The 13,577-nt window shown below is 34.9% G+C and overlaps 2 protein-coding genes across 5 annotated transcripts in view; both read right to left on the minus strand.

Moving 5' to 3' along the window:
* The window catches only part of LOC106868150 (protein mono-ADP-ribosyltransferase PARP6), a 189,197-nt gene extending 187,287 nt beyond the window's left edge, over positions 1 to 1,910 (minus strand). For both annotated transcript variants that reach the window (XM_014913285.2, XM_014913284.2), the window contains exon 1: positions 1,171 to 1,910. In XM_014913285.2, coding sequence (XP_014768771.1) covers positions 1,171 to 1,285 — 115 coding nt within the window. In that variant the 5' untranslated portion in view covers positions 1,286 to 1,910. The remainder of the gene's footprint in view (positions 1 to 1,170) is intronic.
* A 7,968-nt stretch (positions 1,911 to 9,878) lies between these two features.
* Positions 9,879 to 13,577, minus strand: part of LOC106868149 (purine nucleoside phosphorylase LACC1) — a 44,418-nt gene continuing 40,719 nt past the window's right edge. For all 3 annotated transcript variants that reach the window (XM_014913282.2, XM_052966387.1, XM_014913281.2), the window contains one exon: positions 9,879 to 11,627. In XM_014913282.2, coding sequence (XP_014768768.1) covers positions 11,070 to 11,627 — 558 coding nt within the window. In that variant the 3' untranslated portion in view covers positions 9,879 to 11,069. The remainder of the gene's footprint in view (positions 11,628 to 13,577) is intronic.

Here is a 13,577-nt window from a genome sequence, read left to right on the forward strand (position 1 = left end):
ATATATATATATATATACATACATACATACACATGTATACACACACGCACGTACACACACACACACAACTCAAATCCTTAGCCACCTGTCTTGCTATTTCTTCGTGTTTGTTGTCAATATTCTCCTTGTATGCTTGTGCATAACTGAGGTTATGTATGCGACAGTCACTACACAACGGCATTTCCGTGTCTAGAGAATATAATACTATTATTGCAATTCCTATTAGTATATAAAACTGAACACTGTTGATATCCAATATGGTTATCCACATCACTGCTTTGATCTAAGTGCATTCGTTAGCAAAAACACAAAGAAAAAGAGGATAAAAACCCATTTATTTATTTATTTATTTATTTCCTAATCCTTTTGTTATTTCGTCATGTGCTTTTCCATTTTCTAAAATCTCAGATCTTTAACATTTCAAGAGTTACAGCAGCATTCAACAAGAATCGCGCTCGCGCGTACACACAGACACGCATGCACGATTAAGCACACCCATACATGCGTACATATATGCATACATACAAACGTATGTATATGTGAATGCGTATACCCAATTTGTGTGTGTATATACACACACACACACACACATATATGTATACGCACATATGTGTGTATATGTAAGTATATATATATATATATATATATATATATATATGTGCGTATTTGGTGCGCATATATGTTTGAGCTTGTTTCATATATATACATACACATATATACATATAGATAGATAAATAGAGAGAGAGAGGGGGCGAGACTAGATTAGATAGATAGATAGATAGATAGATAGATAGATAGATAGATAGATGTGTGTAAGTATGCATTCCTGTGTGCATATATACGTACATATTTTTACATTCCTTCGCTATCTGTTGCAGCTCAGAGATGTATATAAATAAAAGTGCAACACAATGTATGTTTTTTTAATGTGTGTTAAGCATCAGTTTATTCCTGGAAGTTAACTGGACATGTAAAAAGATATGGAGAATGAGAGAAAGAAAACTACAGGGAAAGCGAAAATAAAAGACGTCGCTTTCTATCAACTGTTATCAACATGTAAAACAATATCAAGAAACAACAACAAATTCAACAGCAGCAGCAGCTGCAGCCACAACAACAGTAGCAGCAATCATAAAATGGACATCAAGTTTAAGAAAGGTGTTTACATACTCAATATAGGCCAGCTAGCCAACTGACTTAGTTCTACAGCCACTTGGGCATCGCAGCGGAATTCATCCAAGCGATCAGTCCGTGTAGACATGATTCGGGCGGCACTAGTGGCCATCCAATTGATCTCTGCTTCATACAGACAAATGAGTGAACCGATTGCCTGGCTCCTTTTGTCGATAATGAAAGTGATGTTAATGATAGTGATAGTGGTGGTGGTAGTCCGTCAGTAGCTAGGCTTTGCAGTCAAATAGCTTCAGTCCATGCAACACATCAAAATCCTTTCTCTTCCGCTGCAAATACCAGAACTGAAAATGTATAAGTCGGGCGCGTGTGTGTGTGTGTGTGTGTACGCGCACAAGCTGTAGTGGACACAGTGAGATGGTGTTGACGTTGTTGATATCAATGGATGAATCGTATAGTTGGTTGAAGGTGTTTAACGTCCAGCTCTCTGGTGATCAGACACTTCTGTTTATATTTCGTTATTATTCAGCCTACGTAAAGAGAATAGGAAGCATAATATCCACCTGTCTGTGTTTCCCAATACATCTTTCATTCCCTCTTCCTTTCTCTGTCTGATTTTCACTCCCTCGTTTCTCCTTTCTCTTCCTGTATCAAACTGTCTTCATACCCTCCCACTCTGTCACTTCTTTTTCCATTCTATTCTCTCACTTTCTCTCTTTTTTCTGCACGTCTTTTTATTCTCCCCTCTTCTTTTCTCCATTCTGTTTTAGAGATCACTCCATCTCCTTTTTTTAATCACCTCTACCCCTCCCCCCCCCCAGTTTTCTCTCTTTGAACTATTTTCACTTTCTTCTCTCACTTTCACGCTTTATTTATTTCCTCTCTCTTACCCTCACATTTTGTTCCTTCTACCCCTCTTAATCATTCTCTCTCGTCGTTTCTGTTCTTTCTCTTTTTCCTCTTTTCTGTTTTCTTTCTTCTCCATCACGTAGCTTACTTTTCTACTTTCTCCCCACCCTCCTCTCTCTCTCTCATATACACATCCACTCTTTCCCTCCCACACACACTATTATAAAGCAAACGAAATGGCAGCACGGATTTATCTGTACACATGTAAAGTAAATATACACATAAGTTCACCAGACTGTTTTTGTTGTAGTTGTCTTATGCATATTTAACCTTCTTACTGTCTCATTACTAAATCTCCTTAAATCGCTATTAATTAGTAATTTGAACGCAAACATACATGGCCACATTTATTAAACAGAGTTTGCTGAGTGTTGATAAGTACAATAAGCATAATAAGTGGAAAATCTAACGTTTTGGTTTTTTGTCTTTCACCAAAAAGTAGTATGGCTGTAGGCAAGGAATGATCAACAACTTCGTTTTCCTATTTCTGTTGAATGTCAAGATCCTGAAATGCTAAACTACTCACTATGGTCATTTTACATTCCACAAACTCTCTTTGGATCTTTTCAGTTTGGCTGCCAGCATTTCAGAAATTAAAGCTTACAGAAAATTTTAAAATTTGGCACAATAATGCACTTGCCCAAACTGAATTGCTGCAGTTATTTTACTTTTTCCAGAAAATTGTTTTTAAAAAATTATAGTAGTTTACAGTTTGATCATTTTCACCCAGTTAGGAAATAGGATTTGGACGCTGTCATTTTGTGCGTGACTACATATTTTGTCAACATCCTGAAAATAGCACGTGTTATCAATATTTGTAAACAACACGTGTTATGTCTCTGGTAATTTTCTTTCATGTAAATAAATCTTATTTAGCTGTTATTTTTAGCACATCTCACAACCACAAGTGTTTAATGCAAATGCGATAAACAACACTACATGCGATAAACACATTACAATTTTTAACAGAAAGGTTTGGAAGAATTTTAAAAGAGAAAAACAGTTTAATTTAAAAGAGAAAAACAGTTAGTTTTAAATCTCTGAGCAAGATGTTGGCAAATAAACTTTAATTTAAAAGATTTATCAAAAAAATCTTATTTAGCTGTTATTTTTAGCACACCTCACAACCACCTCAATGTTCAATGACAAAAAGAAATGAGTAAACAAACATTTAAGCATTCAATATACATTTAATGCAAATGTGATGAACAACACATTACATGTGATAACCACATTACAATTTAAATATGTTTAATTGCAATTTAAATATGCTTAAAAAACAAGCATTTACCAAATATTCAATATGTATTTAATGCAAATGTGATGAACAATATGCTACATGCGATAAATACATTACAATTTTTAACAGAAAGATTTGGAAGAATTAGATGAAAGTTCTCTGGTAATTTTCTTTCATGAAATAAATGTTTATGTCAATTTAAAAGATTTATCCAAAAAATGTTATTTTTAGCACACCTCACAATCACCTTCAATGCTCAATGACAAAAAGAAATGAGTAAATAAACATTTAAGCATTCAATATACATTTAATGTAAATGCGATGAACAACACATGTACGATAAACACATTACAATTTGAATATGCTTAAAAAACAAACATTTAAGCAGCAAGTATCACCAGTACATGTTCCCACCATGTCTTTTCGTACATGCCTCTTTTTACATAATTTTCTTTTGGGCATAATAACACCCTTTTCTTGAAGGTACAATACAGTATCCTCCTCTGTTTTCAATTTTTCCATAATAGAAGCAAAGTTACTGGAGCTTGCTGCCATAATCACACAGAACTCAGAACACAACATCAAATTTGTCAACACATGCTTCCTTGCTAATGAAAGACATTTCAAAACTACTGTCAACACATACTTCCTCGCAGATAAAAGATTTTTCAAAGACTGTTACTATGGCAATAGGTAAAAGAGTTCTCATGTTCCACTTCATACTATTGAAACAGCCATGAATGTATCTGTGGCTTACGATTGGCTAAAATTACCAAAATTCTCAAACTTTAATCACTAATAACTCTTTATTTTTTGATTTATAGTGAAAATTACTTTTACATCATTAATTAACCTGTAAAAGTGTAATCATTACATTGAATATGAAATCAATTCAAACAGAAAATTGACGCTGGCAGCCAAACAGAAAAGATCCCTCTCTTTTTGGTTTATGTTGCTAATACAAATTCACACATTTTTCTCTGAAATTGAATTTTGTATAAAATTTGTGTTCAATTTTTGGTGATCTAAGAATTGCCATATCAATCTTCATTAAGTATTAAGTTTTTATTAATTAGTGATCTAGTTAAAGAAATGTTTCCAAGTGAGGAATCAGTTGTTGTTAGCATTAGTTCAACTTGTGGCATAGGTAACAGTAAGGAGGGGGAAGTTTGTCTTTGGCAATGCATTTATCAAGGTGGCACTTTGGGGTCTGCTGTATAAGCCTGAATAAACTGTATTGCAAGGGTGGGTAGAGGCACACACTCTAGTTACATCATTGAGATCAACTCTGATCAAGCAAACCAAAATCAAAGATATTCAGGCTATACTCACCCATGATTTTTTTTATCAGAACAACATATCTGAAAATAGAATATCTAAGGCCATATGCCTTGCAGTTAGGCTGATAGATTCACAATAATACTGTCGCACTCATATTGTCATAGATTCAAAATCTGGATTGGTTGATGCATTGGGCTCTTAGGCAAAGCATTTGATTTCATGTTGCTCCAATCAACTAGAAATAAGTTGTATCTGCTACAGGGTGATACCTTATAACCTACTAGCCTCAAAACCTTGCAAATACTAGTTGCCAACAGTGCTTGATGGCTATATTGTTCAATGTGCTCTGCCCTTTTATAGGATGGTAGGGTGTGACTTGAGAGAGATTTGACTGTTATCACAAACAAGTTTCAAGGTATCTGTCACTGAGTCAGAAATGGTTTGTTTGAGGTCAGCATTGTTATTGTTTAAATGTAGGTCAGACTCAAAGATTTAGCAGAATTCATAATAAAAACTGTCTCTATCATGATTGTCTTTTATTTTGGCCATGTATTTCTAATGACCATTATTGAATACGCATTTATTATTTTTTTTTTCAGAGACAGCATGGTTGTATAGTTAAGAAACTTATTTCTCAACCAGTTGTTTAAGGGTTCAGTCCAGTGTATTTTGTTATAGGCCAGCCAAAGTCTTGAGTGGATTTTGTAAACAGAAATTGAAACAAACCCATCATGAATAAATTGATATATATATATATATATATATATATATATATATATAATATTATTTTATTACATAATATTAGCAAACTAGTGGCAGCACTACTGCAATGCTAAATGATAACACAGTTGAAAAGAAGATCTACATTGGGCTAGTTGAAGGCAACTTCAAAAATCACTATGCTAATCACATATCTTCCTCTTGACACAGGGACAAACTTAAAGCCACTAAGTTGGCTAGCCATGTATAGGATTTGAAGTCTAATTCCACACAACATACAGTAAAGTGGAAAATGGTTGGAAAATCCACACCATATGTCAACAGATCAAAAAAATGTAAGCTATGCATAGCTGAAAGAACACAGATCCTTTTCAGATCTAAGAACTCTACCACACTGCTGAATTTCATCTCTGAAATTTTCAATGGCTGTAAGCATATGGATAAGTTCCTGTTGGTGAATTGGAGAGTACCACCCTCTCCAGATTGAGCAGCTGTACTGCAGACTCCAGGTCACTATTCTTTCAGCTTTATGAATTACAGTCAAAAGGGACATAACTAATTCTTCCCCTTTGCTTCTTTCTGTTTTCTTTTTTTTTTTTTTCCCAGTTTTTCAACCTTCTCCCTATTATGTCTACTTCCTTCTTGCCTTTTCTTGTTTTTCTCTCATTCTACCATCCTATTTTTAGCTTGTTATGCCATGTGAGCACAGCCTGAGGATTGTGCTAAGTCACTTGACATGTTAAAAAAAGCTGTCTGATCTGCTTTCATCACATGAAACTAATAGTATCTCCTAAAAACAAATATTGTGTTTATTAAATAATATTTATCTCTCACCAGATGGACTACTTTTTTTGTTGATATATGTGGTATAGATAGATGTGTGTGTGTGTGTGTTTGTATGTGTGTGTGTATGTATATGTGTTTGTGCATGTGTATATGTGCGTGTGAGAGTGTGTTTGTGTCTCATTGTCTTGAAATAACATGACAATTGAAAATGAGTCTCACTGTCATATAAGCAGTGTTATCTATTTTCTATATTCTGTGAGAACATGTCTAGTCATGGGGAAATATTACCTGACTGAGAAACAGGTTTAGGCTGATTACAGGAAGGGCATCCTGCCACAGAAAATCTGCCACAACTAAACCCATCTGAGCCATGCAAACATGAAAAGGTGGATAGTAAATGACGATGGTAATGGTCTCCCTCAAGTCATGCCACACTGTCTTAAAAAGAAAAGATAAACTAGACAATATAATTCTAGATATATTAGCGCTGAAAAAAGAAAGACAAAATGGTCATAGTTGGAGCTCCTTTGATAGCTTTGCTCATCAGGGTTGAACTTGTTGAACAACATTATATATCGTTGTAGTTGTCATATAGCCCCAGTCAATAAGTTGTTTCTGACTGTGTTGACCTATGATCAAATCAATTGATCCATGACTGCCCTGTTTCTTGTTTTGCTTTTAGGAATAATGTATCCCAGAATACATTATCTAATGCAGTGGTTCTCAACCATTTTTCACCTATGGACCCCTTTGATTCCTATCTTACTCTGGTTGACCTCCATAGCCATTCAATGTTTTTAAAAATCCTGTTGTATTTTCCTAATTAAATATTATAAGAAATTTTATTTAAAAAGTTGTTAAAATATTTTGTTAAAAAAGTTGTTAAAATATTTTGTGTATTGTAGAAGTATAACCAATTTATTGCACATAAATTTTTAACAATGGAATCCTATGTGGAACCCCAAGGGCCATATGGACCCCAGTTGAGAATCAAATGTGTTTCTTTTAAGACTGTGGTATGAGGGAGATTTGGTTACTGTTCTTGATAAATTTAGTGACCACACTGAGATTCCAGACAAAAGATTATAAAGAGGAGAATAATGGTTGATTTAATTGATCTTCATAGAGGAAGACAAAATTTCCTTTGTAACCATATGGTTTCAAGTTCAATTGTGTTGCCTGGTTCCTTGGTCAAATATCTTGTAACTTAGGTTGATCATTGCACTGTTTGTACACTTGGTAAACAAAAATTGTATGGAAGCCTATCATATATTTTTTATCTTTTACTATTTTTTGCCATCAGACTGATAGGTTTAGAAGAAAAAATTAATCTCAGTACTTATTTTTTAGTCCGGTATTTATTTTATTGGTTTCTTTTACTGAACCAATAACTTACAGAGATGTAAACAAACCAACACTGATTGTCAAGTAGAATGGTGAACAAACACAAACACAGACACAGACAAGTTTCACGTGATCAGTCTATTAAGCAACCAATCAGCATCAAGCTGTGGCATGATTCAGTCTTCATGAAGCTTATTGTACCCTATAAAACACTGCTTTTGACGTCTAAATTCTTTCGAGACTATTGAAGCAGCTGAGCAGTATGTGTCTCCATTTTTGTCAGGCAACTGTAAATAACCAACACAGTTTGTGTGACAATAAATTCTTTGGTTAGATGTTCATGGGTGTTTTTCAGTTATTTCTTCATGCAGCCAAGAATCATATTTTCATTCACCAGTTCACCCATTCCCACAACAGCCAATAGTATCCCTTGACATTGTTAACATTTGACATTAATTTTCACCAACACAGCCGTTGGTAACTTGCAACTCAAGAAAAGGCCAATAAGACCACAAAATTGGACAATCGATTTTCATCTCCTTAATATTTGGTGATATTCAACTCAGAAATAGCCAGCAAAATCTGTTAAAATAGACTTGTAGAACGACTGTGCGAACCAAGGAGAATGGTGATGAATGGAATGGCTCCATTTAACGCGTCGCACGGTCGACACAAATATAATAATATATAAGTGAACTCACATATGAATGTGAGGAAGTGCCAACAAGGAAAAGAGAGAGATACAACCGGTAAAGATGTAATAAAGAGAAAGGTTTATTAGAGCATTAAACTGTGTGTCTGTGTGTGAGTGAATGCGGCATAATAACATAATATAAGACAGGCCGTCAGGTAAACAAAAGAGTGTGTGTATACAAATATGTGTATGTGAATGCAACAGAATACAGAGCATAGAAAAGAATCTGTAACAAGGATGTTAAGCGTCCTGAACACAAGGATAAGAAATACCAGTTCTTAGTTAAGGTACACAGTATATTGAAAGTCCATATATAAGAGGTTGAAGTGTCAAGACAGAGCTAAGTCACATGTTGTGAAGTTGAAGCTTCTATGCCGAGCTGGTTACTTGATACAGAGGTTCTCGCAGGTTGAGTTCTGTTAACCTTGGTGAAGATATTTCACAACAGTATTGAGTGAACCTGTGTGGGCGCTGTTTGGTTGCTGTGTACGTAGAGACATCGTGTTGACATTGGCGACGAAGCTTGTAGTAAACAGTTGAATGGTGGTGTTGATTCTCCAGTAGAGCGGAGTCATGTCGTCACTGGAAACTGGGTGGTTGGTGCTCTGTGGTCAACGGCTAGACTTCAGAAGGTCTGAAGCCGCGACAAACTGGCGTAGATGAAGCAGGCTATTTTATAGGAAAAATTTGGCTCCAGAAGCATCAGAAAACACTCTCTCACGTGACCTTATCAGAAGGCCACGATTGGTTGGTATGCACCCTGGCGCGAAACAGTACCAAGCAGGGTCCAAGGTGCAGCCGAAGGCTAGCTGTTACCAGCTACATCCGCATTTACAAACATACAACTGAGAGAGAAGCTTTGCTATAGACTCCACTCATTTAGCATATGAACATCAACTAGTCATCATGACTACAACAACAAAGAAAAGATCAAAATGGGCAGACGCCACTGCACATGCAATTCTTACCACCACAATTCCTACCTCTTCAAGCTATGATGTTAAGAAGACTGTTAGCTTAGGTGCATCTTTCATCTTGCTCAAAATAGTCAAATTCAACATTCAACACCAAGGAAAGTCTCTTCTCTCAAATGAATGATTTTGAAGCGAATTTGAGCCAAAATTTTCCCGAGTTCACTATAATGGCATTTACTCTCTTCATATCCTTTCATTTGCATGGTTCCAACCAATTTGCGTTTTAAATATGGTAACCTCACATGATATTATGGATATTTCATCTTCAAATACTTCTAATGCAGACAGTGACCAGGGAATGAAGTTTGCTTAGTGAGTGCAAACTCAGGTCCAAATTTTTTTACAAACAAGGCTGATTTTTTTTCAATGTTAATGTCAAAACAAACAAGTATAATAATATTTTGCGTTATCATATACAGAAAATTAATGCTTCAAAACATTCCAAAGTTTTTATATATTCACCCGTTTTTGTGATGAAGTTTTCCAAGAGGATGTCCAAAGTGCTTTCGGATCTTTTCTGTTTGGCTGCCAAAGTTTCAAAAATTAAAGTTTATCAAAAAATTTTTTAATTTGGTACATTAATATGGTTTTCCAGTTGAAATGCTGGAGTTATTTCCTTTTTTCCAAAAAATGTTTTCTTAAAGTTATAGAGGTTTAAAGTTTGATCATTTTCACCCAGTCTGGAAACAGGATTTGGAAGCTGTCATTTTGTGCATGTCTGCACATTTTGTCATCAGAAAATAGCATGTTTTGTCAATATTTGATTTCTGCATGTGAAAAAACGAATAAACAACACATCTTTTGTAGTTTTAAGCATTCAATATGCATTTAATGTGATAAACAGCATATTACAAATTAAATATTTCTCAAAATAGACTTATAGCACAAACTTATAAGATTTATTTAAAAACAAAAACAGATTGGTAAAATTTCCAGGCTAGGAAAACAGTAGAACATAGCATCAACAAGTGGTGTCAACACGTGCTTTCTTGCAAACAAAAGAGTTCTCATGTTCAGCTAGTTACTATGGAAACAGGCATGAATGAGTCTGTGGCTTATGATTGGTTAAAATTACCCAAAATTTTCAAATTTTAGTAGCTAATAACTTTTTAATTAATGATTTATGGCAAAAATAATTTTCATAGCATTGATTAGCCTATAAAAGTGTACCATTACACTGAATATGAAATCAATTTGAACAGAAATTGACCTTGGCAGCCAAACAGAAAAGACCTGTGTTTTCATTGTACAAGTTTTCATGTACATGCATAACAACATAGAGTGTCAGACAGTGTTGCATCATTGTGGTATGGAGTCAGGTCTTCAAACAGCAAAGTTTGCTGAATATTTTTTTGCTTGATGCAACAAACACAGGCTTGCAACATGACATTCTCATCACAAAATCTTGTCCATAGCGTTTCCAGAAGAATGGTGCACTGGTGAACAAAGTTCAATGCATCAGTGACCATGGTGACATCTATGAGCTGAGGGAAAAGACCAATACTTACCCGAGGATACATATAGGTGGAGAACTCACGGGGTAAAAATAAGAAGTGATATAATAATTAAGTCATTTAAGGAATGTGTTAAGGCAAAATTGCTACACATTCATTTATTACCTATAGTAGCGGTTCCCAAACTTATTTTGTCACTGAACCTTTAAACAATTTTCTCCGAACCACAAAACTTATCACCTGTATTTTACAGACAACCTCTGCCACTGTAATTTTATAAGATATTGAAAGAAATTGTTTTAGAGAGAGAGAGAGAGAGAGAATTTATTCATATATAAAAAAAATATCAAATAGGGAATACCATCATTTTTTTTTTTTTTGCAAAACAGATTTTTATTAAATTTTATTAAAAGACATGTTATCTGACAAAACTCCAATACCACAGCAGATAAGATGAAGTTAATTAAGTTAATTATGGATAAAATGAGGATGGATTTGATAATAAAATTGGAATTGATCCTATATGACTATTTAATTCAAGCATGTATACCAATGAATCCAAACTGATTACCAAAAGGTGTTTTGTCTCTTATGCAAGAAAAAAATAAATCTGGGTTGCATACAGTGCAATATGTTGCAGTTGTTGAATCAATATTTTCAGGTAATATGCCATTTCTTTCAAGGATCTTAAGATTGGCTTTGAACAAGTCTACATGGTAATTATCATCTTTTTCATTATATTTCAGGCATTCTGATAATGATATATCTTTAAATTTCTGAGCAGCTTTAGTATCAAGTACAAAGCAGCATCCTTCCACTGCAGGACCAAGTGTAACCAAAATATCTTGAGTATTTGAACCAAGTTCAGTCATTTTCTTAATGACTTCTTTTGCTATCTCTGCTACAGTTCCCTTCCAGCCACTGTGGGCTACACCACAACATTTCTTGATAGGATCTGCAAAAATTAGGTCTAAACAGTCGGCTCCAGGTGCAGCTAAAGTAATTCCTTGCTCTACAGTTACCACACCATCATAAACTTCAGGTTTTGGTGTTCCAGTTTGCCATACAATATTTCCATGATCAACTAAAGGCGTCTAGTGAGAATAAAGAAAGACAAAAAGCAAAACAATTACATATATATATATATATTTGTTTCTGTATATATTTATTTAAATATATGTATGTATTAATATGCTAAATACATATGTTTGTGTGTGTGTGTACATGTGCGTGCATGTATATGTATGTGTGTATGTAGATACACTCTCTTTACTCTCTTTTACTTGTTTCAGTCATTTGACTGTGGCCATGCTGGAGCACCGCCTTTAGTCAAGCAAATCGACCCCAGGACTTATTCTTTGTAAGCCTAGTACTTATTCTATCAGTCTCTTTTGCTGAACCGCTCAGTTACGGGGGACGTAAACACACCAGCATCAGTTGTCAAGCGATGTTGGGGAGACAAGCACAAACACACAAACACACACACATATATATACGTATACATATATACAACGGGCTTCTTTCAGTTTCTGTCTACCAAATCCACTCACAAGGCTTTGGTCGGCCCGAGGCTATAGTAGAAAACACTTGCCCAAGGTGCCACGCAGTGGGACTGAACCCGGAACCATGTGGTTGGTAAGCAAGCTACTTACCACACAGCCACTCCTGTGCCTATAATATATATATTATATATTATATTTAACCGGATGAAAATTTACTTTCTCTACTAGGGGAATTATTCCCTAGGTTTCCTTATATATATATATATATGTATATATGTGTGTATGTGTGTGTGTGTGTGTGTGTGTGTGTGTGTGTGTGTAGATATATATATAAATGAAAAATGAAGGCAGAATCCTAGAATATTCTTAAGCATTGAACCTGGAAAAGTACAGGACAAGAAGAAAAAAACTTTGCTGCTGAAGTTAAAATTTAAAATCTAAAATAGTAGTAATTGCCTTTTTATATTTATTATTTTTACTTAAAAGTTTAAATTAAAATACTCAAGAACCTATTTATTTTCAATTTTAGTGATAAGGCTAATTGCCTACAAAGTTTACACATTAAAAATTTGATATTACAAAAATATATTTTTTTAAAAATCACATAAAAGCAATTTGAAGTGGGATATGGTCTAGTCACTCATATAGTTAACCAGGTTGTCCACGAAAGAATCATACCCAATGACTGGTGTAGTAGCACCATTGTCAACTGCTCCAAAGGTAAAGGTGACACCTTAAACAAAAATAATTACAGAGGTGCCAAATTGTTGAACCAGGTGATGAAAGTTACAGAGAGGGTCATAGCACAACTTATTATGAAGAGAGCTTGTCTAGATGAGATGCAATTTGGTTTTGTGCCAGAAGAACCACTGATGCTATATTCCTGGAAAGCTAGCTGCAGAAGTACTTAGCCAAAAATAAACCTCTGTACTTGGCTTTTGTTGACACGAGGAAAGCTTTTGATAGGGTCCTCCTGCTCCCTTATCTGGTGGTCAATGTGGAAGCTAGGGATAGATGGATTGGTTGGTAAGAGTTGTACAAGCTATGTACAGAGATGTCAGTAATTTGCTTTGCAGGAAGGACTATTCCAACCAAGTCGCATATTGTCCCGTCCTTTGAAACACAGAGTAGATGGACAGGGACAACTGACGAAGGGAAATATTCTTTATGTTGCATGTCTTGTTTCTGTTTTTTTTCGTTGTTCGAAAAAAAAGTTTGTTTTTTTGTTTTCGTTTCTCATTGTGTTTAACGTTTTTTTGTGATGTCCTGTACCCATATGTGCATGTATGTATACATATAGATGTAGGTTTGTACATATATGTATGGCAGTGGCGTGCAGTCTCAGACATGCAAGAAATGCGCCGCATGCCTTGTTATATAATCGGAAAATTAGATAAAATAGTTACTTTCTTGCAAAAAATAATCCGTCCAGTTTTCGAAATATTCTGTCTCCCCTTCCCCTCTCTCAGTGACTAGTAAAAACTTTGAGAATCCAGCATATAGACACTCCCTAACTCCCTATCTATGTTAGTTTGTCCTTCC

The sequence above is a fragment of the Octopus bimaculoides genome, chromosome 3 (genome assembly GCF_001194135.2).
Source record: "Octopus bimaculoides isolate UCB-OBI-ISO-001 chromosome 3, ASM119413v2, whole genome shotgun sequence".
Lineage (NCBI taxonomy): Eukaryota > Metazoa > Mollusca > Cephalopoda > Octopoda > Octopodidae > Octopus > Octopus bimaculoides.